Here is a 27,324-nt window from a genome sequence, read left to right as displayed (position 1 = left end):
CAGTTCAGTGTGTGAATGAAATCTACATAAATTATGTAAAATATTCATTTTCATTTGTTTTCCTTTTATTTTTATAATTATAAGTTGTGAAGTAATTTATTCTGCCAATAAATATTCTGTTCTGTCTTCAATAACAGAATCAGATGGATGGGCTTAAGAATTACATTAAAAATTATACCAAAGCGGTGTCAGATATAAAGTATTATTTTACATTGAAATTGCAAATGAACATTACCCCTGTGTCGTCTTTGCACTATCCTTAATAACATGCATGCCCTTCCTCATTTCACTGATATTGTATGAAATATCCCCCCAGATGCTTTCTTAGATTGAAGCAAGGTTGGATCAGTCAAGGAATCACAAACTAAAGTCATTTTTTTGAAATTCGAAAGATCAATAATTTATAGAATTACACATATCAGCATGGAAACCGTTGCTGAAAAGAAATAGCTTGATGCCTTTTCGTATTCATGGAGGTCACATCTCTGCATTTCTGCACCTGTCTGAATTGTCACTGGCCCCATATCATATGCTCTGCTGTGCTTTATTTTCACTTTTCATTAAACTTCCAACCTTTCATTATCATCCATTTTTAGATCTCTAGTTTCCTCTGCTACTGCTTTGTCAAATTCATCTACTTCATTAAGATTTCTTTCTCTTTTTTATGGCATTAAAAAATATGTCTAATCTTTCACTTGTTAGGCAAGGTAAAATTAAAATATAAATTTTCATATTCAGTTTTAATACTTTCAATACTGGATTATTTGGCCTAAAACTTCATGATTTTTTTTCAAATTAAGAGGTATATGTAGGAGGACTGTCCATCATTTACACTTTTAATCATCTACCATTGTTTAGAAGGAGAAACAAAAGAAAGATGCTAATGTAAATTAGCCCACACACATGTACAAATGCATTTGTATTTATAGGAATAAAGGAAAACACACACGAAGAAATGATTCTGAGCTCTTAGGCAGCAGTCACACTTTGAAGATGACTAATTAGGACATCCTGATTCAGAGTGTATACCTTTTCAAAGTTTAAGTTTGACTGTAATAGATAGTTTGAGTGAATTAGCCAAATTTCTAATGTATGCTAGCATACTCCATGAAGTTTTAGTTAGGAAACCTTGAACATGGAATCTATGACATATATCCAATATTATTTCATTATTATAACAACTATGTGAGTCAAATTTCACTGTCTATAACTTACCATCAGAAAGCGTAACCACGGTTATATCATCAGTAGATACTCCTGGCCCATAGCGATTGTAAGCTAGGAATCGAAGACTATATTCCGTGAATTTTTTCAGGCCTTCCAGCTTATAAGATAGTCCATCGACCTCTATATTCTGGAGACATAAAACACCAAAACTGTCATTCAGGAGACACGTAAAAGCTAAAATGGCAGCCATTCTGTGCAATCAGTGAATTGGATGTTAGACCCTTACTCACAAAACTACACTTTAGCCTTATTATGAGTTGTTATAAAACCTAAATTGTGACACACACTCCCCCACTGAAGACCAAACCACTCTGTAGACCCTAGTTAAAACAGCACCATGCTATCTTTATAATCATTAAGTTCCAATTTGTTTAACACCACCCAATACATTGAATGGTGTGCACTATTAACGCCCACACCAAAGCCCTGACAGGCAGAAGGCAGCTTGTAAACCCACGGAAGGGAGAGTTGCTCCTGTACCCAAAATGGAATAATTTACCAAGAAACAATAGAATTCTTCCTTCTTGTGCTGAAATATACCTGAGATTCTCGAAACTGACAGATACTTTCCTACAATTGTTATGGATATTTTGCTACAGTTGTTATCTCTCAAAATGCTGTGAGGTTAAGTTGGAATTGTTTTCAGCAGTTCACAGATGTAGAAATGAGGTAATGGAGGTGAAGGTCACTGAGCAAATCAGAGCCAGTTCACTCCAGAAGATCCATTATACAGTTCTTCCCAATGATCCTCACACTCTGTCTTGGGTGACACTATTTTTTAATTCACTTAAATGAATTAGTAAAATGCATTATTGAAGACCTAAAATGTGTAGGAAAAGGGTAGAATAGAAAGGTGAAAATAAGAGCTAAATAGCATGGGAGCAGTAAACAAACAAAAAAGAGGAATGAATGATTACTTAGGGGGATCTCAATAATTCTTATGCCAAAACTTGGAACTTGGCACTGTTCTGAATAGAACTAACGCAAACATTTTATTTTAATGAAAAATATCTATCATGCAGTGTATGTGGAAGCATGAAGACCACACTCTAATGGGCAAATTTCACAACACATCATAAGAACTTCAATATCCCAAGGTCATTTCTGGTCTTTCCTATTTAACTACCCACTTGTCTATGTATCTTTTTCCACATGAACTTGAGAATCTGGAAGTAAACATCTATCTCAGTAGTCATATATATGTCACAAAATAGAATAGTTGAGTTTCATGTGTCTCCCTTAAGACTCATTTACTCTTACTTTACATGAAAATCTAATTTGTCTATTTTCCAATGTCTGTGCTAACCACAGATTAGAAGCAAAATGGAAGGTAGTCTTCAGGAGTAAAGTAATTCTGAAAACAATGAGAAGTGATAGGTGATGGTCCCATGGTAGGGAGAAGACAGAAATAACATCAAACATATGAATGTAAAAAGAATGAAAAAAGCAATTTGACGGAAGTTGCTGAATATAAGATTGATCATCCCTTAGGATAAGGACTGAAAAATGCAAATACTTTTCTGGAACCAGATGGGCTCATTCAAATGTGGTTACACTGGCCCAGACCAAAATATACTCAAACAAAAAAATCTGCATCCTTTGTATTAACTTCATCTCATTGCCCATTTGCCTCTCTTACCACCCGAATGCAATTAAATTGCTTAACATTTTCAATAACAGTTACTTTAAAACTGATCAGCTATCCAATTAATGTGCTGGATACTGGTTTATATCAAGAGCCTGCAGATGTCCTGCAATTTCTCCGATAGGCGACAGGAGTGGGGCCCATTCTCTTGCCTACCTGTTCCTTCCCCGTGGACACTTCAGTGCAGAACAATCTGTAACCTTGTACTGGACCATTTGCATAGGCAGGGGGTTCCCAGGTAATAAGAACTGAGGTAGGTGAGGTAGATACGGCTTGCAGATTTTCTACTGGCCCTGGAACTTGCACTGTTTACAAGAGAAATTGATTAGTACAAGAAGGTCCTCTTTCTCAAAACAAACAGAATTTCATCTTTTACAGTTCAAGGAAATTATAGCACCATGTACTATTTTTAGAACCATATGGAATAAGAATATAAAAATATAGGATATAAATAGAAAGTTATGCAATTTTAGAATCATTTCATTTTAAAATTCAGAAGAGGACTTATATTAATCTAAATTACTTATTTCATTTTTCAGTTGAGGAAACTGGTCAAGGAGTATAAGTGACTAGGGTAATGGCTGAATAAGAGTGGGATTCTTAATCTAAATTCTTAGTATGGAGAATTTTCCACTTTGCAAGTAGGCCTTTGCCTGTGTATTGCTAACTGCAGAATGAAAAGAGAAAATGAAATTAGAATACTTGTACATCATGATCCTACTTATAGTTCAAATAGGCAGCACAGTTATGGATAATTTACCACATTGTCCTTATTTAAGTCATCATTTTAAAATCTTGCCCAAATCTGGGTCCTTTAAATTAATTTCAGGATTTAATTTTCAATTTTACTTTCTAGTATTCTATCTTCTCTCATAACTATTACTTCACTTAATCAAGGATAAGAAGCGTGTTCATTAAAGAAATTAGATAAACACAGGTCCGCAATCACTTAAACAAAACATTTACGTCCAGATGTGTTTCTATATCCAAAAATTTTCAGGTTTTAGAAATGTAACATGGTGCATACACAGTGTTTTATGTAACACCCCGAGTGGGGTCTGTGGTAGCACCCTGTTATTAAACCATATATTTGCAGCAAATACATGACATTCACACCAAACAGGATTATTAAAGACTATATATATAGTCTAACATAAGGTCAGGTCAGGTTAGGATGTGAAATGAGTTAGGAAAATCCTTCTGATTTTAGATTTGCAAATTCTGAATATGTGCAGAATTCTTTATTTGTGCCTATGGACCTGAAATTAAATATATGATTTGTAAATGGTAAATGCAATAATCACATTAGTTACTATAATCTGAAATAAATAGTCTCATCATTGCAAGCATAACAACAACTTAAACATGCTGTGTACTTCCGCCAGCCTTAGATACCACCTAGCTTTGGACAGATAGATATACATTTTTTGCCTCTAATTCAACTCTTGTGAGTTTGAACTTCCATAGCGAAATAGCATATGAAAACCCAGATGACATGACATCTGATGATATACTTCTTAGATCGGAATGGAACCTGTGTCTCTGGATCATTTTCAGAATTTTTTCCATGGAACCCAGCTCCTTAAGGCATTACCGCTCACACATTTTTTGGGAAAAAAACATACTCATGTCAGAAACATGTATTTTATGTTGAGACAGGCTGGGCCCTGGGCCCTGGGACCCTTTGCTGCAGTGCACCTGGACAAACCTCTCCCCAAGCAACAGAATACAAAGAAACTATAAGGGACTAAAAATAACTGTGCATGTGCAGTTGGGGCAAATTATGGACAAGGAGATACAAAAAGACCAAAAAAAAATCCCAACTGCCACATCTGAAGAGCTGGGAGCAAAGACAGGGTGTTGGGAGCAAAAGTAGGGTACTGCACATGCCCCCTGCACTCAACACCACCAAATGGGTGGGGAGACCACCTAAGACACCCCTCTGGCCGAATCCCTGGACACACCCCTTCCCTCACCCCATAGAAGGAACCAGCTTGCCCTTCCTCAGGGAGCGAGCAAGGGAACCTGTTACTTGTTTTCGCTCCTCCCTGCTGCAGCATGGGCCCCGATAAAGCCTTGCTTGATTGGGGAAGGCCAAGAACCCTGGTCGGTATCAATGTCACCTTCACATATTTTCCCACCAGTCCCCAAATCTGGAGAATCGTTATTATTGACAATTGCATTCTTTTCACCTTAACAACTGATTATTAATAATTTCTTAAAAACTTATTTGGAAGACATTTTATACCTATAGAATACGTTAAGAATGAGAAGAGTACATAGAACACCCTTGTTCCCTTTATCCAGATTTACCCATTATTAACACTATGTTCTATAAACTTTATCATTCTCTCTCTCAATTATCTATCTATCTATCTAGACTTAGTTGCACTAATCGGGCTCTTTACCCGTAAATTCTTTAATGCATATTTCCTAAGAATTAATGTGTGCATGAATAATATAATTGTCAACTTCAGTGCATTTCATAGTAATACAATATTACTAATCATCATCTGTGTCAACTGACTCAACAGTGTCATTTATGTAGCATTTTCATCTCTAATTGAGGATCCAGTTTATGGTTAAGTTTGAATTTCTTTACCATATCTCTTTAGTCTGCTTTATACTGAAACAGTTCAAAAGCCTTTCTTTATCTTTTAGGACATATATATATATATATATATATATATATATATATATATATATATATTAAATTATTGGAGTCTAGTTGATTTACAATGTTGTGTTAGTTTCAGGTGTACAGCAAAGTGAATCAGTTATACATATACATATATCCACTCCTTTATTTTTTAAGATTCTTTTCCCAATAGGTCATTACAGAATACTGAGTAGAGTTCCCTGTGCTATACAGTGGGTTCTTATTAGTTAACTATTTTATATATAGTAGTGTGTATATGTCAGTCCCAATCTCCCAATTTATCCTCCCTTCTCCCCAATACCCTGGTAACTATAAGTTTGTTTTCTACATCCATGACTCTACTTCTGTTTTGTATATAAATTCACTTGTAACCTTTATTTTTAGATTCCACATATAAGTGATATCGTGATATTTGTCTTTCTGTGTCTGACTTACTTCACTCAGTATGACAATCTCTAGGTCCATCCATGTAGCTGCAAATGGCATTATTTTGTTCTATTTTAATGCTGAGTAATATTCCACTGTATATATGTACCACATCTTCTCTATCCATTCCTCTGTTGGTGGACATTTAGGTTGCTTCCATGTCCTGGCTATTGTAAACAGTGCTGCAATGAACATTGGGGTGCATGTATCTTTTTGAATTATGGTTTTCTCTGGGTATAAGCCCAGGAGTGGGATTTCTGGGTTCTATTTTAATTAATAGAATGTTCTTCATTTTGGGTTTGTCTTTGTTTCTTCATACTGAATTTAGGTTATACATTCCAGGCTGAAACAAAATGCAAGCGATGTCAGTCCTTCTCAAGGCATCACATCCAGAGGCACAAGATCTCTGTACCATCATGTATGTTAATTTTGAATAGCAGGTCAAGGTACTATCAGGTTTCTCCATTGTAGAGTTAAGTGGTCCCCTGCATCCCCCCAGACCCCAGCCCTCTGCTCCGCTGCTTACAACTAATAAACAATCTGTGTGGAGATACTACATTGGGAGTATGCTTTTTATCAATGTCTCTGGGTCCTTTGGGTGAATAAGAAACACATGAATGTGTATACACAGAAAAACGTTTAGGTGGATACATATACTCAAATATACAGATCCATATGCTATTTTTCATGACTCTATAGAGATTCCTCCCATTCCAATCCATGGATGGGGTCATTCTTGCCTTCCCCATTCTTCTTTTACATGTCCTTTCTTCCAGAGGGAGAACTCTGAGTCCCAAACACTTGTATTTTGATAGACATTTCATGAGAGTATCCCCACCTCAGTACTCTTCCATGAAGCAGTAATTTTTCTATGGAAAATCCCTTATTTCTCACACAGAGGAGACTTTAGTAGATATTGTTGAACAGTGGCAAGTCCTGCCTGTGTCCAAGTTTATAGTGATGCAGTTAGAATTGTATTATAATGAAGCAGACGTTTTCTTCCATGGGGGAAAAAAGCAAACTCAAAATTTGCCCGCTGATAACTCTTCAACCAGATTTTCAAGGTACAATATTTTAAATAACATTAGTAAAAACATTGATGACTTGCATACTTCTTTGATTACTTATATACTCACAAAGACAATGCAAACATTTCAAGAAGGGACATTTCTAATTCGGAATCTACTGTTCTTCTATGGAAGGGAGATAGAGAAAGGAGCAAAAACAGCAGCGAGATTGAGTGAACTGCTTAAGATACATGTTGAATGTAAGGTAACCAGGATTTTGAAAGTTCACATAGAGCATATTTGTGCAGTCCATTAATGTGGAAAGTGTTAACTGAATGTGACTGAATGTGTCCTTTCTGGCTCTCCTATGGCTAAAGTGAAGGGGCATTGCTTACTAAGAACAGGGCTTATTCTGAGAGAAGATTCAGATTTAAAAATGGCCAAACTCCAAAGCCATTACTCCCACTGTGAGATGTAACACATTCAAGAAAGGTTTCCAGGACATGTCTGGGAGCAAGGAAGGGGAGGCAATGCTTGGGGAGTTTCTGCTTATCTGTTCTACTGGAGCACAATGGGGTGATGTGAAACAATTTTAAATGTTTTCAATATTTGAGGAACAAAGAAGAAAATGAGTTTGCACTTCACCTGAACCACCACATGCAGAGTCAGTGGCAACTTTGCTAAGAAGGCAGGGGTGTGAAGAGTGCCCATGTCACCCAGAGTTTCCTGAGGCTCCGGGTGTGGCTGGAAGAGAATCTAGAAATGACCCATGCACCCAGAGTGAGCCACCTGAGAATCTGGAAGGACAAGCTTGAAGGGCCACTTAGCATGGTAGGGGCACATGGCGGGCAGGGGGAGGTGGGAAGATGCAAAGCCTGTCTATGACTTTTTGAGTGCGTGGGGATCAATCACTTCCATCAGGCATTGTGGAGAAGAAACTACAGGGATGCCTACAGCTCAAGGCAACACCCCAACAATAACAAACATTAGACCATACTCCTCCCCTGATGATTCCAGCCATGGCTGCTTAGTGTCCTGGCTGTTGGGAGAATGGTCAAAACCCTTCACTGAGTTTCCCAAACAGTAAGAACAGCTGTCTTCTCCAGAGATATGCACAAAGCTAGGTATAGAGAAAGTAATCAATAAATGTGTGTCAAGTGAAGGGCTTTATATGCAGTTACCAAATGTTATGGTAAATCACAAGCCTAAAATACATAGTCTAACTCATTTGATTTTGTTGATTCAGCATTGTTACTATGAGTGATCAGAAAATTGTATTTTCCTAACACACCTGATGAGAACTAAAGTTGTTATATATGTCCATGTTTCTTGTATGCATGAGAGTCTGTGTACACTTTGCCCACAGTATAATTTCTTTAAATGTACAGGTGGCGTAGTTACCAGTGGGACAACATCAGGCGGTAAGTACCATAATTTGGATTCAGGACATACTGGTAGTGTCAATTCCAATGATCTGTTCACCAGCTGAATTATTCTCCCTTCTTAATGGTTACTGGACACCATCAGGGAAAAAAAAGTGTACTTGGGAATCCAGAACAATTTCAAGCAGAGATAATAGATACCGGAAGTAAAAAGGAACATTCAGAGCATTTAGTTTAAGCATTCACAAACAACAGTATGTGTTTTCATAGATTACATTCGACTTGTTAGTGTAAAGTTTCCAGTTATCTTTTTCTGAAAAATGATTGTATTTTAGAATAAGATCATTTCCTACTTTAACTTTATGTTTTAAACTATAATTTATTTCGTGATCTGATTGAATCAGTAGAGTTTCTTTAATATCCTCATATATTAAGATAAAAATACTATAATCCTATGTTATCCCAAGTAAATATAAACATCACATCAAAGAACTATCATCAAATCATATATTTATCATATATACTCATACACATGAAATTAATCTAATCTAATCCAATCCAATATAATCTAATCTAATCAAATGTAAGCAACTCAGCAATCAATGCCAGCCTAACCAACTACCTTTTTATTTTTTTATTATATATAAAGCACTGATTAGAATTGTGAACTGTCTAAACATAAGTAAAAATGAATTATTCTTCCAGATAAACCAAAGACTCTTTAGAAACTGAATAATTTAATAAATTTTACAGAGAAATGTCAGTTAAGTGATATATGAGCATTAATTTTTATTTATTTATTTTTATTTTTTTATACAGCAGGTTCTTAATAGTTATCTATTTTATACACATCAGTGTATACATGTCAATCCCAATCTCCCAATTCAGCACACCACCACCCCACCCCCCACCGCTTTCCCCCCTTGGCGTCCATTTGCTTGTTCCCTACATCTGTGTCTCAATTTCTACGCTGCAAACCTGTTCATCTGTACCATTTTTCTAGGTTCCATATATATGCGTTAATATACGATATTTGTTTCTCTCTTTCTGACTTACTTCACTCTGTATGATGGTCTGTAGATCAATCCACATCTCTACAAATGACCCAATTTCATTCCTTTTTATGGCTGAGTAATATTCCATTGTATATATATACCACATCTTCTTTATCCATTCATCTGTCGATGGGCATTTAGGTTGCTTCCATGAGCTGGCTATTGTAAATAGTGCTGCAATGAACATTGGGATGCATGTCTCTTTTTGAATTATGGTTTTCTCTGGGTATATGCCCAGTAGTGGGATCACTGGGTCATATGGTAATTCTATTTTTAGTTTTTTAAGGACCCTCCATACTGTTCTCCATAGTGGCTGTATCAATTTACATTCCCACCAACAGTACAAGAGGGTTTCCTTTTCTCCACACCCTCTCCAGCATTTATTATTTGTAGATTTTTTGATGTTGGCCATTCTGACCGATGTGAGGTGATACCTCATTGTAGTTTTGATTTGCATTTCTCTAATGATTAGTGATGTTGAGCACCCTTTCATGCGTTTGTTGGCAATCTGTATATCTTCTTTCGAGAAATGTCTATTTAGGTCTTCTGCCCGTTTTTGGATTGGGTTATTTGTTTTTTTGATATTGAGCTGCATGAGCTGCTTGTATATTTTGGATATTAATCCTTTGTCAGTTGCTTCACTTGGAAATATTTTCTCCCATTCTGAGGGTTGTCTTTTCTTCTTGTTTATGGTTTCCTTTGCTGTGCAAAAGCTTTTAAGTTTCATTAGGTCCCATTTGTTTATTTTTATTTTTATTTCCATTTCATATATACATATATATTTATATACATAAATACAGATACAGATATACAGTCATATATATATATACACACACAGATATATACAGAGATAGATAGATATAGGTATATACAGTATATGTATAGATATACACACCTGCAGGTTCTGCATGTCTGGATTCAACCAACCTTAGTTCAGTTCAAAAATACAAAAAAAAACAAAAAAACAAAAAAAAAACCTCCAGAATGTTCCAAGAACCAAAACTTGATTTTTCTGTACTGTGGTAACTATTTACATAGCATTTACATTTTACTTACTACTATTCACATAGCATTTTGATTGTATTAGGTATTATAAGTAATCTAGAGATATTAATAATTAATCAAGGTTAAATATACTGGAGGATGTGTGTAGGTTATATGCAAATACAAATACTACCTCATTTTATGTAGGGTACTTAAGCATCTGGAGATTTTTGTATCAATGGGGGAGCCCTGAAATCAATGCCAATGAAGATACTGAGGGACAACTTTACAGACATATGGGCATACCTTGGAGATACTGTATATTAGGTTCCAGACCACCCCAATAAAGCAATTATCACAATAAAGGAAACCAAAATTTTTGGTTTCCCAGTGCGTATAAAAAGTCATGTTTACACTGTACTGTATTCTGTTAAGTGTGCCTTATGTCTAAAAAAAATGTACATAATTTAAAAATACTTCATTGCTAAAAAATGTTAAATATCATCTGAAACCTCAGTGGGTCATAATCTTTTTGCAGGGGGAGGGTCTTGCCTTGATGTTGGTGGCGGCTGACTGATCAGGGTGGTGGTGCTGAAGGCACAGGGGCAGCTGTGGCATTTTCTTAAAATAAGACAACAATGCAGTTTGCCACATCCGATTGACCCTTCCTTTCACTTGAACACTCAGAGGTCATTCTAAGGTTATTAATTGACCTAATTTCAATATTGTTGTGCCTGAAGGAATAAGGAGGCCTGAGGAGAGATGGAGGGGGGAGTGGCCTGTCAGTGGAGCAGTCAGAACACACCCAACATTTATCAGTTAAGTTCACCTTCTTTATATGGGTGCAGTTCGTGGAACCCCAAAAGAGTTACAAGAGCAACATCAAAGATGATCACAAAGATGATCATCAAAGGTGATCACGGATCACCATGATGAATAGAATAATCATGAAAAATTCTGAAATATTGCAAGAATTACCAAAATGTGACATAGAGACAGGGAAGTGAGCAAATGCCATTGGAAAAATGGTGCCAAGAGACTTGTTCAAGACAGTGCCACAGATCTTCAATTTGTAAAAAATTAGTGTCTGCAAAGTGCAATAAAGCAAAGCACAAATAATGAGGTCTACCTGTATATAGATAGAGAGACAGAGAGATAGAAAGAGTTAATCATCCAGACCAAAATACAGCCTGCATGTGGGACATTCGTTTTCACAGCATTCCTGGATAGTGCCAAGACTCTGTGTTTCACTTTGAAACTGAGTTCCCCTAAAACTGAGTTCCTCTGCCAAGTTTATGATTAACTCCTCTATCCAAAACTTTACTCCCTTTCTTTTCCTAAGCCTGTTCCCCTCAAGACTGAGCACTATCAAAGAAAAGGGGGATTGAAACCGTATACAAGCCCCTGTGTCCTTGTCCTTTGAAGTAAAAGGCTTCTGCTTTAGTTTCCCAAGCCTCCCTTGAGTCTCAAAAGGCTGGCTCAAGAGTTAATGATTAGCAGCCAAAAATAAATAAAATAAAATAAATTAATTAATTAATAATAAAAAAAGAGTTGATGATTAGGAAATGTGAAGATGTAGAAACAAAGAATAGCTGTTGGGCCAGGAAACTGGTAACAATTTAGACTATAAATCTGCCACAGAGCAGAATCACCCAACTCCCAGTTCCCTGAAAGATACAGACGAAGGCCTGACACACATTCCTAAGTTGTTTTTACAGGAAGCACACCCCCACCACATGAAAACTGCTGACCGCAAGCACGCAGACCCTGGACCGGTTGAAAAGCAGAAGGTTGATGATGCAAAACTTCACCTTGAAGCCAACCAATTTGAGAATTCTACATGAGCTGATCAGACACCCTGTGGCCCCCCTCCCTCACTTTGCCTTTAAAACCTCTTCCCTGAAAGCCATTGAGGAGTTTGGGACTTTTGAACATGAGCTGCCCATTCTCCTTGCTTGGTGCCCTGAAATAAATGCTGTACTTTCCTTCACTATAACCCAGTGTCAACAGATTGGCTTTACTATGCAGGTGAGAACAGAGGCAAGTTTGGTTAGGTAACAACATAAGCTATTACATGTTTACTCTTCTGCACAACAGTACTATAAATTCAAATTCCTGAATTCCCTAATATTTTCCTTTTGAATTATAGCTCTAACATAGGCCTGTGGATAATATATTGTGTTTTATGTTGATTGTGGAAATATGCATATGTGCTTGTGTGTGTGTATATCTGTATATACACACACAAGTACACATACATATATTGATATATATATGTACTTGTGTATTTATTCAGACCCATGTCTATAAACTATATTTAGACATAACTTACACACTTTTAAATAAGTGATTCATTATATGCATATTAGAGAGAAAGAAAGAGAAAGAAAAAAGGAAGACTCAAAGATGTTTAACAATAGGAATCAGATGTGAAATCAATACAGTTAACAGCTTCAGCCTTCCACTTCATTACATTTTAGCATGTCAGTCAAGAGCCTTAATGGGTTTAACTGCTCATCATTTCCCAGATGTCTTTAATAATCCCCACTGATCCCCACAGTTGGACAATAATTTTGTGGCAAACTGCATCTAATTTCTCTCCATCTCCATTCCAGTTACCTCTTTCTTCAAAGAATGGAAAGATTTCAGAATAGATGCATAATCTATGCAAGTAACTCATCAATCAATGTCAACCTAACCAACTACCTTTTTAAATTTCAATATTGCATTACAGTAGAAATTCATTATAACACCTGTACCTAAGAACAAATTAAATACCTATGCTAGAGTAAATGAGCTGTATTACATGTCACTATTTGTACTGGGAACAGGAATTTCTGACTATATATAAGTTTATAGTGTAACAGGGTACTTTATAATGAGCTCTTATTGCATATTAACCCAAAGATGGCATATAAAAGTTGGCTGAATGTTTAATAAGGCATGATTTATCACATATAATTATACTGATGACAGGATGTATGTCCGTGTTCTATATATGTATGAGTAGGTAAGTGGGGTGGGGGGGAGAATATTACAGTTTAATGAGCTAGTTGATTAATTAAGATAAGAGTCAGAAGGTATGATTTCTTGTCCCTACTCATGATAGAGACCAGTCATTGGCATCAAAGACCAAGGTGTCCATGGACCCCCTGAAATTGTTTGCATATTTTCAAAAATGTAATATGTACATTTTTTGAGTTGTAGGGTACAAAGTTTCCATCATTAAGGTCTACAATTTCCTAAGTGGTAGCTCCCAGTGGACTAGATAGTATCTCTGATTTCTTTTCGTTCTGAAAATCAGTGACTCTATCATCAAATCATTTGTAGTGCTTATTAATTACTTTATAATGGGAAATATGGCAATAATTTCACTTTAAAATAGACATCTTCAACTTTTAATAAAATGCTATACTGTTTCATAAGCTGAAACATTTGTGAAATAAATGGTTCTATTTCATTTTGCAAATCATGGGTAAATCAAATGCATTTGAATTCATCTGGTTAATTCATCAAATATTTTAGATTTTCCAAATGTTAGGGCTTCTGATGATCAAGAAATCAAACAGCATATACAAATTAATACCCTATTTTATTTTCCTTTCCTTTCTCTTGCACTGTGTCTATTCTAATATCTATTTGTCTACCTTCCTGACTTCTCTGTACTATAATTTGATATTTGTATTAAGCACACTAAATTCCAAATTATGATTTATCAAATATATGCTACTAAAAATGGGAGTTTAAACAACCTCTTCCAAATAAGAATGTGAATATAAGGTTTTCACAGAAAAAACTTTAGAAGGATCAAGACATGTCTCTGTCATCACAATACTGAATGAGGCTGATATCTTTTCACCATTATACTGATGTTTCCCAGCTGGTAGTCCAAAATGAAGATAAATGTTAGTGTCAGAGAATACCTAGTTGAACGTTTGAATATTTAAAGTCTTTTCAAAATGATTGCGTAGTACAGTGTTCCTAAATCATTAATTTAACAGCCACCAAATCCTTTTTTTTTTTAAGAACTAAAGTAACTGTGCATTAAAAAAAAAATCACATGTGTTGTCATTCAAATAATGACCTATAATTCACATGTCTTCAATTCAGGCCAGAATTCTGAGGGTGAGTCTACCTTTTTATTCATGTGCTAATACAAAAATGACTCTTGAGTCCATTTTTAAAAATGGATAGCAAGGGATCTAAATAATTATCTGTGGTGATCCAAATGGATTTAGGCCACAAAGCTCTCTTATTTAAGCAGCAGCTTCCATTTCCAATGATATCCTCACTGAATGTGTTTCAAATGCAAACCATTTCTGAAACGATTTGCATTTATTGATAATAAAGTACATGCTTTGATTGCCTCTTTGATTTTTTTTCTCCTGTAGTTAACAGCTTTAATGATATTTCTATGAAATCTGTTTCTATTCTGCAGGGGGAATGCAACATCAAAAAGCCTGCAGGCAATGTAATTATTAACATAATAAAACCCTTCTTGACTGAACTATGCACAGTTAGGAGATATGACAGTAGTTTGGCAAGGAAGAAGCACAAACTGTGGGGTAGGTTTCTATTACAAAACCACAGGAGTCTGACAAGATTTGGTTGGAGGAAGCAGTTATTACCTGAACATTTTATTGAATATTTTCGGTTTGAATAGGTGCTATCTGCTAACTCACAATATACTCAACTGTGTCATTATGTGTGCGTATATGTGTCTGCATCTGTGTGTCTGTAGACATACATATATTGATGTATCTATATATATACACACATATATATAAAATGTGTGATTTATGACTTATATATATAAACATGTATAAATGTTGATATATTAAATAATGGATATTTTTTGACATCATAGTAGGAAAAACTTTAATGATTCTCTCTGAAGGCAAAAGATCTTAAAAGTAGTCTTCTTGTGATTCGTCCTAGAACTGGAAATAGTTTTATAATAAAAGTGATTACAGGGATAGACCTCAATGTAAGGTCTTTTCAGTGGAGTAACAGATTTTTCACTAACACCACCAAGCAATAATAACCTTGGTGAAGTACATAGCTTATGCTGAATTTCACTTTAGAACACAAACAATGCCTAGAAAAGTAAAAGGTAGTGGGTAATGTAGATTCCTGACCGAATGAGATTTCAAACCGTTTAAACTGGAGATTTTTTTTTTTTTTTTTTTTGTGGTACGCGGGCCTCTCACTGTTGTGGCCTCTCCCGTTGCAGAGCACAGGCTCCGGACGCACAGGCTCAGCGGCCATGGCTCATGGGCCTAGCTGCTCCGCGACATGTGGGATCTTTTGGGACAGGGGCACGAACCCATGTCCCCTGCATCGGCAGGTGGACTCTCAACCACTGCACCACCAGGGAAGCCCTAAACTGGAGATTTTTAAGTAATGTCAAAGGCAACTGTTTTTATGATACAGCAACATTGCCAAAAAGATAATACTGAAGTTAAAAATTTAAAGTTTCAGCCAAATATGCTTAAATTTCCATATTACTGAAGGCTTATTGTCATGTAAACCTAATCATAATGACTTAAAATTTTTTTTTCCCAGAATAGCTTGGGTCTTGTTACTTTCCATTGTGATTGAAATTTCTAGATAAAAGTAACAGCTCATTTTAAAGTCTAATCACACTCTTAATGTGTTTATAATACAGTGCTTTCTCTAGTACTGTGAAATATTTTATCATGTAGAAACTTTTAAGGAACTTATTAGGACAAAGAAAACACACACAAAAACAAACAAACAAAAAAAAAACACCTCTCTGGACTGGACGGATGATGAAGTATATAAGAACGCTAGAAATAGACCTACTGATGAAGTATATAGTTATTGAGGACAGTTATGGTAAGTTTGGTCAAGAGTATTTCTTGAACAACAGTTGAAAATTGCACTGATGGAAAAAGGAAGGACAGGAAATTCAGATGTGAAGGAGGAATCTAGTGAGTCAGGGTAAATGGGTGTGAATGAGTTTAATGAGTAATGGCCTTGATAATTGCCTTTCTGGAATAGAATTTACAAGTTGGTCAACAGAGAGAAAAACACTAGAGAATAGTTTGAGGGAGCCTTTAGATGAGGAAGTCTTTAAGTAAAAATAATGAGAATAATTCCAAAGTGAACTAATTAATGATGGCACAGTTAATCAGGAAACAACCCACCAACATGAAATTATCAATGATTAAATTGCTTGTCTATTTTATTAGCATTATCAACAAATCAAATAGTGTTCTACTGATTTCTAAGAAAATGTGGTGTGTCTCAAGATGCTTGAAGGAAGTTTAAAAAAAATCCATTTTTTGCAAGATGTTTGCCTCTAGAACTTCAGTTTGGAAACAAATGTTCAGAAAAGAAAAAAAATTCAAATGAGTTTTCTAAGAAATTGTCAAGAACTTTTGAGAAATTCCAAACAGATAGTGGAAAGGTGAAAACTCTCACTGTGATACATGGTAAAAAAAGAAAATACCCCTAAATGGGAATGAAACACCTTAATTTTGAATCCTGGATCAAAAACCCCTGTTCACTATTTAATAATACTTTATCCTTAGACCAGATTACCTTAACACTCTGCATATTATTTTCTTATGGATTCATATTTTCTATATAACAGGGCTCCTGTAGAAACTGTATTGTAAATGGTGCTATTATAGAAAAGCAAGTCTTCAAAATAATGCAGTAGTTAATATTATTGTTACCTGAAATCAAGTCCCTTAAACATTTCCAAATTTTGGTTCCCTCATCAGACAATTGGAGGAAGAAGTATTTGCTCCTCTTAATTCTCAAGATTGTAAGAAGAACACAAGGATAAGCTGTATGTGAAAAGGAAACAGTAAGCATAGCAGTCCATACCTTCATAGCGTGTAGCATGAGTCCTGGCCAGAATTATGTCTGTAAACATTAGTTAAACCTTTCAACCTTCTCATAAATACTCCACACAGTTATTTTGTTGTTATTATACAGACCATACATGTACGTTTAATTCTTATAGAAGAGTCCCAAGCAGAAATCCCTAGGAAGGGCACAGGTGTAGGCCTCTTGCTTTGTTTCACACTTATTTGAGACTCATATACTTCAGGATCGTACTTCTACACACAGAAAAGTCAGTTCTCTATAAATATTATAGATATGCATCAGAGAATCAGGTGTCTTCAGCTTAAGTGCAACCCAGAGTGTTCCCCATGGTGATGATGTAACTAAATCTCAGCAACCTTTATCAAATTTGGCTTGTATTTATGGTCAGTATGGGAAGAATCAATATTTGATGCTGTAGTTTTAATAGAGTCAGTAAATGACATGTATGGATTGCTTTTATAAAAGAGCCCTGCTGCTGTGTATTAGAGGAGAAGGAAGCAGCAATCTTTTCTCCAGTAGTCAAGTGAGTAGGTTTTTCTACATAACGGCAAAAAGATCCTACCTTAAAAGATACCACCTCTTTGGGGAAGAAATGTATTGTTTATCTATCTCTAGGCTTTAAAAGATAAGTAACTGCCTTGGGTAAACTGCCTCTTCGTGGAGGCACCGTAAGTTAGAGAAGAAATTTAGAACTCTATTCTCCTAACACATAGGTTTCACAGAAGTTACCGATCTGGGCTACATCCCATCTAATAAACCTTTGGTGAGAGAGACTAACAGTAAAGAGTGTGGCCTCCAGAAGAGGAGACCCTGGGTTCAAATCCAGTACCCTTGCTCAGGCTATATAGCTAGGGTTAATCTACTTAATGTTCTTGAGCTTAAATTTTTTTACCTTAAAAATGGGGTTAATACCAACACCTACCTCATGGCTTTGTTGTGGAGATTAATATTAAATCATTTATGAATGGCATCTAGTACCAAGGAAATGCTCAATAAATATTACCAATTTTCACAGTGCGCCAGACCTCATGAGAATCAGCAGTGGAAACAATGAAACCTTCCTTAACATTTAGTCTAAGGTGATGAGGCCACAAGGAGCTAGGAGAGGTCCAGATGAGGTGGGAGAGATCATCAGGGGTGAGACCACACTGGGCCTTAAAGGCGTTAGGAGGATTTTGATTTTTAAGACTCGTCAAAGTACTGATAGACTTAATCATTTTGAACTCTGTCCACTATACAAATTGTGAATTGAAGGGGGCAAATGTAGGTGTTGGGAGACCAGTTGGGAGAGTATTCTATAGCACAGAAGAGAGAGGTTAGCAGCTTGATTTAGAATGATGGTGATGGACATGAAGAGAAAAAGAGGGATTCAAGAGCTACAGGGAAGGTAAAAACAACAGCATTTGATGGATTGGAGGTTGGGCACTGAGAGGAGAGAAGCATCAAGAATGACTCCTAGGGCTTCCCTGGTGGCGCAGTGGTTGAGAGCCCATGTGGCGATGCAGGGGACACGGGTTCGTGCCCCGGTCCGGGAAGATCCCACATGCCACGGAGTGGCTGGGCCTGTGAGCCATGGCCGCTGAGCCTGCGCGTCCGGAGCCTGTGCTCCGCAATGGGAGAGGCCACAACAGTGAGAGGCCCACGTACCGCAAAAATAACAAAAAAAACAAAAACAAATAAAGAATGACTCCTATATTTCTGACTTGCATAGCTGGTTGTTCCTCATGTTGTTCACTGAGATAGCAAACACTGGATTAAACGAGACTGGGCAGGTGTGTGGGTGTGGTGTGTGGGCAGGTAAATATCAGTGTTGGTACCAATACTGGGGTTGAGATTCTTCACTATATACAGAGATATTCGGCTGGGTATTTATCCCCAGATGGATAGTCATAACCTATTATTTTTCTTCATCTTTACTTCTCTCTTAATTTTGTGGGCTCTGGACTAGAGAATTTCACACCCTAGTTCTATGAATGGCCTCATCACAGACTTTTTTTCTTCTTTATTTATTTCTCCTGCAATTTTTTTCTTTCTTTTTCCATATATAGTCAGCCGCTTTTTAGGAACATTAGCTAGTCTCCAGATTTTGTGATCATCTGTTTCTTCTATCCGCACCTAACTGAGCTCCTCTAAACCCATACTTTGCTCTTTTTTAAGGCACTCAAAATAATTACCCCAATTAACAGATCAGACTCTGCTAAGGCACTTTTTTCTGAGCAACGTATATACGTGTTGAGGAATTTTGCTCCATTCCGCTCCCGATACTTGAAGAAAAGAGCTCAAGAAAAAATATCTTTCCTTACAGTGGCAACAATAAAAATCCCAATAACAATGAACCTGGGTACACGTGACCTTGACAATACTGAAATTAATATTCACTTTGCAATTCCACTGACATTTATCACTGAGAAGCACCTTTAATGCCCTTACACATACACGCGTGCGAAGGGAAGATTGATCATTGCACAGGGCAGAAAACCTAGTTGTCCTCTATCTCTAAGAAGCATCTAAAAGGCTCCCCGTCTGCTAACTGAACCACCCTGAGGATTAAGTTTATTTTATTTTATTTTCAGTATTCAAAAGATAAGAAGTTCATTAACCACATGGAAGATTTGGGCTTGTTCAGAGATAGCAGCAGGAAGACAAATAGTCTTCAGCAGTAAATCATCTCACAGAAGTTGGACGATGACTTTAAGTAAAACTGAACACAGGGACACGGATGTACTATTCTGTATCCAAAGATTCCTTTTATTTCCTCAACCCCACCTCCTTGGCTTTAATTTTCATTGGTGCCATAAAGTTTCAGACCAATAGGAAAGAAATGTCTTTGACTCAAACATTCAAAGGCCATTGATTATAACATTCAGTAAATCTGGAGTAAAATAAGGAAAATGATGGTTAAACATGACGTTATTTAGATAACATTCAGAAATATTTAAGAAGATGGATTTGTTTAACCACTGTATTTCAATAACTCCAAAACTCATTTTAATATCAGACTGGCAATCTTTTTGACTTCCTTGTGGCTGGGTATAAGACATAGGGAATATATCAAAGTCATCACTGTCCAGTATAATGTGAGGCATGAATACTCATATGTAATTTGAATTTTCTAGTAGCCACATTAAAAAGGTAAAAATGAAATAAGTGGAATTAATTAAAAGAAATATATATATATAACCTAATATATCTAAAATACAGTCACTTCAAATCATAATCAATATGAAATGTGTTAATGGGATAGTTTACATTGCTTATACTAAGTCTTTAATAGCCAGTGTGGATTTCACTCTTTCAGGACTCCTCAATTAGGGCAAAAGCCACATTTCAAGTGCTCCAAAGCCACTTGTGGCTAGTGGTTACCATACCCAACACTACAGAAGTAAGAACTGCCACTAGAATAATTCAAGAACTCTAGAAAATTTAGTATTTCCAAAGAGTGGCAAAATTACTGTAAGAACATTAAATTATCAAAAGGACAGAGAACAAATCATACTCCAAGTGATAAAATTAATCAAGCTGTTGGCATAATCTGTGAGTGATATGTTCAATCTATTATTATACTGTTATTTGTGGTTTAAAATTATATTAAGTGATGAAACATAACCCAGAAGAGGCATCAAGTCATTTCTGGGGATCCTAAGCATTTGGTTAGACTGAACTACAAGTCAGTCCCTCTGAAGAATGGAAGTGATAATAATAATTTTTTATTTCACTGCAAGGTAGTAGGAAAAGACTTTGAATCAAGTCTTCAGCAGACAGCAGACTGAAGGTTAAGCTCAAGAAAGTGATTTACAACAGGGAGGAGAAATGATGTCCCTAGCATGTTCTTCAGCATGGGGGTTAGCATAACTCACTCAGACTGGCATAAGCTCAATAAGGTTGGGATTTTTAAAATATTATACTGTTATGGCAATGTTTTCTTAAATAATAAGAATTTGAACTCATTACAGAATTGTTAAAATGCAGTTAGCTTTCAGGTAACTGTTTTTCCATTTCCCTGAAATTATCACGGCTAATCTTTGTGTGTGCGCACATGCGCACACACACACAGACATGCATTAGCACTGTGGTAGGAATGTTATATGTTCTAATCACAACTCTGAGAGTGTTAGTTTTGTCGCATTTAATTTCATCACAGCTAATGGAGGAGTTAGGTTGGGCCAAAATTCTTTTTCACAGGATGTTTCACAGGTACAGGGGATTGCTATGGGCTGAAGTTGAAAGATTTCAAGGTGATGATACACAATTACTGCTTTGGGTCGTAGCTGTTAAGACCAAAGTCAAGGTGCTGCCATCAATGTTCGCGAGTAAAAGATGATGGAGTTTTTAATCAACTGCAGGTCAAACAGTGGAAATCTGAGGGTGTGGCCAGTGCCTGTCACAGCTCTTGCTGGAAGCTTCTGCAAACTCTGTTACTCAGCTGGTTTCTTTCACTTGCTAGTTCCCTTCAGGCCACCTAAGCAGGTCGCAGTCCTTAATATTCAGAAAGTACTGTGTCTTACAGCCTACAGGCAGGGTTAGAATTCTGGAGAGAGGAAGAAGGTAGGAGCATATCACATATGATTTTAAGGAACTAAGGGTATTTTTAATATTTCTCTGCTTGAGAGACAGTAACTGAAATTATTTTTTAAATGAAAAAGGTAGCTTCTTAATTTTTAAAAAATGTGTATATTGTTGAGGATTTTTGCATCTATGTTCAACAGTGATATGGGCCTGTAATTTTTTTTATGATATCTTTGCCTGGTTTTGGTATCAGGGTGATGCTGGCCTCGTAGAATGAGCTTGGGAGTGTTCCTTCCTCTGCAATTTTTTGGAATAGTTTGAGGAGAGATGTTAATTCTCTAAAAAAGGGGTACAAATGAACTTATTTACAAAACAGAAGCAGAGTCAATGTAGAAAACAAACTTATGGTTACCAGGGAGTAAGGTCGGGGGGGGGAATAAATTGGGAGATTGGGATTGACATATACCCACTACTGTATATAAAATAGGTAACCAATAAGGACCTACTGTATATAGCACAGGGAAATCTACTCAGTACTCTGTAATGGTCTATATGGGAAAAGAATCTTAAAAAAGAGTGAATAAATGTATATGTATAACTGATTCACTTTGCTATACACCTGAAACTAACACAACATTGTGAATCAACCATACTCCAATAAAAATGAAAAAAAATGTCTGTATATATATGCATATATGTATATGCATGTGTGTGTGTGTGTGTGTATGTATGTGTGTATATAATAGTTTTCTCAGTCCTCACCCACATTACTTGGAATCTTACTAACAATCTATATGATTTTTAGGGAAGTGTATGTATTGGGTTGAATAGTTCCCCTATCCACCGCCCCCTGCCTAATTCACGTGTACCCAGAAAGGCCTTTGCAGATATAATTACCTAAATTAAGGTGAAGTCATACTAGATTAGGGTGGGCTCTAAATCCAATATGACTGGCGTCCTTATAAAAAAAAAGAAGACACAAAGGGACATGGCCACAGAGGGGAGAAGGTCATGTGAAGATGGAAGCAGAGACTGGGTGATACACCTATAAACCAAAAAATGCCAAAGGATTGCCCAAACCACCAGAAGCCAGGAAGCAACAAGGAAAGATTTTTCTCTAAAGCCTTCAGAGGGAGCATGGGTCTGCTGACACCTTGATTTCAGATTTCTAGTCTCCAGAACTGTCAGAGAATACACTTTTATTGTTTTAAACCAGGCAACATGTGGCACTTTGTCACAGCAGCCCCAGGAAACTAACACAGGCAGGATAATCCCTATTTTAGGAGAGAAAATTGAAAATCAGAAAAGGTAAGTGACCTGCTCAAAAACATAACAGCAATATACAAAGAATGTCTCAGTCTAGAACCCAGGTATTTTGCATATTGGTTTAGTGTTACATCCATTTTCAAAATGAGGAAACAGATTTTTTTGTAAGCAGAGTTATCTAACTAAACAACCCTGGATGAGCAATCTAGACATAAATATAGGCCTGGTGATACCCACTGTGTACTGACCCATCCTACGACTGGCCTTAAGCTCTCTGATCCCCAAATTTATTCTTTGTAAAACTCAATGATTGAAATCAGCTATCTCAAATGGACTTTATGAACTTGACTTTATGCTTCAGATCACTGGGTGAATGTTTTGGATTCTGGGTACCCTGAGTTAACGGGCTGTATAAGATTTCCCAAGACAGGGAAAAGGGTAAAGAAAAGGGATATTACCAACCTAAAGGCAAACTCCTTCTGAATTCCGTAGTCTTTACTTGGAACTATAAACCAGGCTTCCACTGATAAAATCCGGATGCAATCTCAGAGAATAAGGTGACTCAACATCTGGGTCATTTCTGAATAGACATCCTATTAGAATTCAAGCTCCTGTTTAATGAACAGGCAAAGGACATATCAGAAAGCAAGCTGGCTCTGGGCTAACATTTATTTTGGCACTAACTATCCCCCTTTGGATTGGTTTCTTGGAAAATCTTGGCAGCAAGAAGACTGGGCTGTGCATCTGAGGCACCCTTTTAGTCAGTTCTCCCTTTCTGGGATCAGCCAATCAAATTACACTTCACTGGCCTGCCAGGATGCTTTCTAAGAAGGATGCTTCTCTGTGATTAACAAATATTTGAGTGTCTTCTGAGCATGGCACTGTGCATATCCCTGTAACACATGAATCAGGGACATGTAGGGCACAGATATTTTATAGTTGACAACATGGAGAATTTGCCCCTGTTACTCCAACAACTGTTCAGTTTTGCCACTATAAGAAGCGAAATACTGCATGACCTTGGCCATTGGCTAGCAGTACGTGGCGTTTTATTTTTCTATTCAAAATATTGGGCACCTTCTTTGAACTTACAGTCTAATTAAATAAATAAAACCTGAATCCATTTAACAGTGAAACCTAACTTTTTTTTTTTTTTTTTTGCGGTACGCGGGCCTCTCACTGTTGTGGCTTCTCCCGCTGCGGAGCACAGGCTCCTGACACGCAGGCTCAGCGGCTATGGCTCACAGGCCTAGCCACTCCGCGGCACGTGGGATCTTCCTGGACCGGGGCACGAACCCGTGTCCCCTGCATTGGCAGGCGGACTCTCAACCACTGCGCCACCAGGGAAGCCCCTAACATATATTTTTTTAAAGTCTTGATTTGTCCCTCATGTCTCTCCCCTCCCCACACACCCTCCAAGCTGGCTCTTTATCAAGTTTCAGAACCCAAAATGGTCCCACAATTCACCTAGTTTCTGAGGCTTAACATCAAAGAGTAAATTTGACTCCTGTCTTTTCTCCTATCCTACACCCAGCAGCAAGTCTCATCTTTTCCAGAGGCATCCTGAATCCTACCAGTCCTTAATACCTCTATAGTTTCCCCAAAACAGGACCTACCAACATCTCCTGACTGTACTACACATTAGCCTCCTCTCTAGCTCCCACTTCTAAAATGAAAATTACATCATGTCATCCCCCCTGTGCAGATGCCTCTGCACTGAGAACTAATCCACCTTCCTTACTGTGGCTTCCAGGTCTCTCATGTCTGGGCCCTGCTACCTGTGACCTCCTCTCTTCACTCTCCCTCTTCTTTGTTCTGCTGTCACACAGCAGTCCTCTTCCTCTTCCTCTCCAGGGACTTGGCACTTGCTGTTGGCTCTGCCTAAAATGTGCCTGCCCAAGATCTTTGCTGGCATCCCTCCAAATTCATTCCCAGGTCCCCTTAAATGCCTCTTCTTCAGAAAGGCTCTCCTGACTTTCCTTTCTAGAATCACCTCTATCCTTTTCATTCTCTATCTCCTTAAACTAGTTTATTCTTCTGCATGCTTTATTTTTATTGGTTTATTGTCCCTTTCTATTACTAGAATAGAAACCTCATAAAGATAAACATTTCATAAAGATAAACATTTGTCTGTCTTTTTTTTTTACTGCTGAACTCCCAATGCTGAGAAATACAGGGTAGCCCACCAGGGTCACACAATAACTATTTGTTGAAAGAAAAAAATGAATGAATGAAAGACATGAACAAATTTGGAGTGGGAAAAATGAGCTTATGCAGACTAACAGATGGATCCATGGGGTGAATTAGCCAGAGTGGCCTTTCTGCTTTTAAAATCTTAAATAAAATCTTAAAATCAAAAGAGAAGAGACTTATGAAATAGCCTAAAGAAGAAAGAGAGCATTTCAAACACATGTCAGCAGCCCACAGATAGAAATGAACAAATTATGTGCATTGTTAAGGAACATGACTTCATGAGAATAATTAGAATATAGCGATGATGGAATGCATGATTATAATAGCATTTATTGAGGACTGACAAAGTGCCAGAGAGCAGGCTAAGTATTTTATTCTAAACAGCTCATTTAATTCTCAGAATAATCATTTGAGGATGTACTGTTTTGTCCCATTTTACAGATTTTTCTTTTAAGTTTTACAACATCCCTGCAAGATCTCCCTATTTTACATACGAGGGAGCTGTGGTTTAGCAAAACCAGCTTACCCTAGATAGCTAGTAAGTAAAAATGACAGAATTCGAATCCAATCTGATTTCTGAATGCTTGTTCTCAACTACCTTTCTCCTCCATTCTAAAGACCTGGAACACTAATTACAGATTAAAATAAGGTTGTAATGAACAGGTTACCTGCATTAATCACGGGCTCAGAGTTCCACTATTTGACCTCCAGTTAATAAAAAGCCATGATCATTTCCTCTTGGACACTGGTGGCACCATCTTGACTCCAATTTTAACATCCAACATTGAAAGCAGTAATTGTGTGGCCTCACCTTAAAAATCTTTCAATTTCAACCCATGGAAATCCCCTGTACCTGTCAAACATCCTGTGGTCAGAAATTCTGGCCCAGTTTAAACTCAATATTGGATGTGATATGGGGCTTCCCAAGGTGGGAAGATTGGGCTGAGACCCAAAAGAGTTTTCACAGAACAGGGAATAGTTGTAGGTATTATTCCCCTTAGCTGTGTTCCTACAAAGTAGAAATAATATCTTTATTAAAGCAACATAACAATGCAGGAACACTGGAATCAGAGAATAAGAGTTAAAGTCAAATTATTATCCTTTTGTGTAGCACATAAGACACATCAGAGTAGGCAGAATATAACCTGCAGTTAAAAGAGTCCGTAAAATAGTGATTTAAAAATGAGTTTCACTAAAAGTAGAACTACCATATGACCCAGCAATCCCACTACTGGGCATATACCCTGAGAAAACCATAATTCAAAAAGAGTCATGTGGGCTTCCCTGGTGGTGCAGGGGTTGAGAGTCCGCCTGCCGATGCAGGGGACATGGGTTCATGCCCCGGTCTGGGAAGATCCCACATGCTGTGGAGCGGCTGGGCCCGTGAGCCATGGCCGCTGAGCCTGCACGTCCAGAGCCTGTGCTCCGCAATGGGAGAGGCCACAACAGTGAGAAGCCTGTGTACCGCAAAAAAAAAAAAAAAAAAAAGAGTCATGTACCACAATGTTCATTGCAGCTCTACTTACAATAGCCAGGACATGGAAGCAACCTAAGTGTCTGTCGACAGATGAATGGATAAAGAAGATGTGGCACATATATACAATGGAATATTACTCAGCCATAAAAAGAAATGAAATTGAGTTATTTGTAGTGAGGTGGATGGACCTAGAGTCTGTCATACAGAGTGAAGTAAGTCAGAAAGAGAAAAACAAATACCGTATGCTGACACATATATATGGAATCTAAAAAAGACAAAAACAAGGTTCTGGAAAACCTAGGGGCAGGACAGGAATAAAGACTCAGATGTAGAAAATGGACTTGAGGACACGGGGATGGGGAAGGGTAAGCTGGGACAAAGTGAGAGAGTGACATGGACATATATACACTACCAAATGTAAAACAGATAGCTAATGGGAAGCAGCCACATAGCACAGGGAGATCAGCTCAGTGCTTTGTGACCACCTAGAGGGGTGGGATACGGAGCGTGGGAGGGAGACGCAAGAGGGAGGAGATATGGGGATATATGTATACATATAGCTGATTCACTTTGTTATAAAGTGAAACTAACACCCCATTGTAAAGCAATTATACTCCAATAAAGATGTTTAAAAAA

The 27,324-nt window shown here is 37.2% G+C and overlaps 1 protein-coding gene across 1 annotated transcript in view; it reads right to left on the bottom strand.

Moving 5' to 3' along the window:
• DCC (DCC netrin 1 receptor) overlaps positions 1-27,324 on the bottom strand; it is a gene marked incomplete at its 5' end in the record, with an annotated part of 1,195,962 nt that overhangs the window by 346,565 nt on the left and 822,073 nt on the right. Inside the window, 2 exons of the mRNA XM_082640204.1 lie at positions 1,216-1,354; positions 3,029-3,177. Coding sequence (XP_082496330.1) covers positions 1,216-1,354; positions 3,029-3,177 — 288 coding nt within the window. The remainder of the gene's footprint in view (positions 1-1,215; positions 1,355-3,028; positions 3,178-27,324) is intronic.

The sequence above is a fragment of the Mesoplodon mirus genome, assembly GCF_964341445.2.
Source record: "Mesoplodon mirus genome assembly, chromosome: 13".
Classification (NCBI taxonomy): Eukaryota; Metazoa; Chordata; class Mammalia; order Artiodactyla; family Ziphiidae; genus Mesoplodon; species Mesoplodon mirus.
This window is presented reverse-complemented; position numbering and strand designations above follow the sequence as displayed.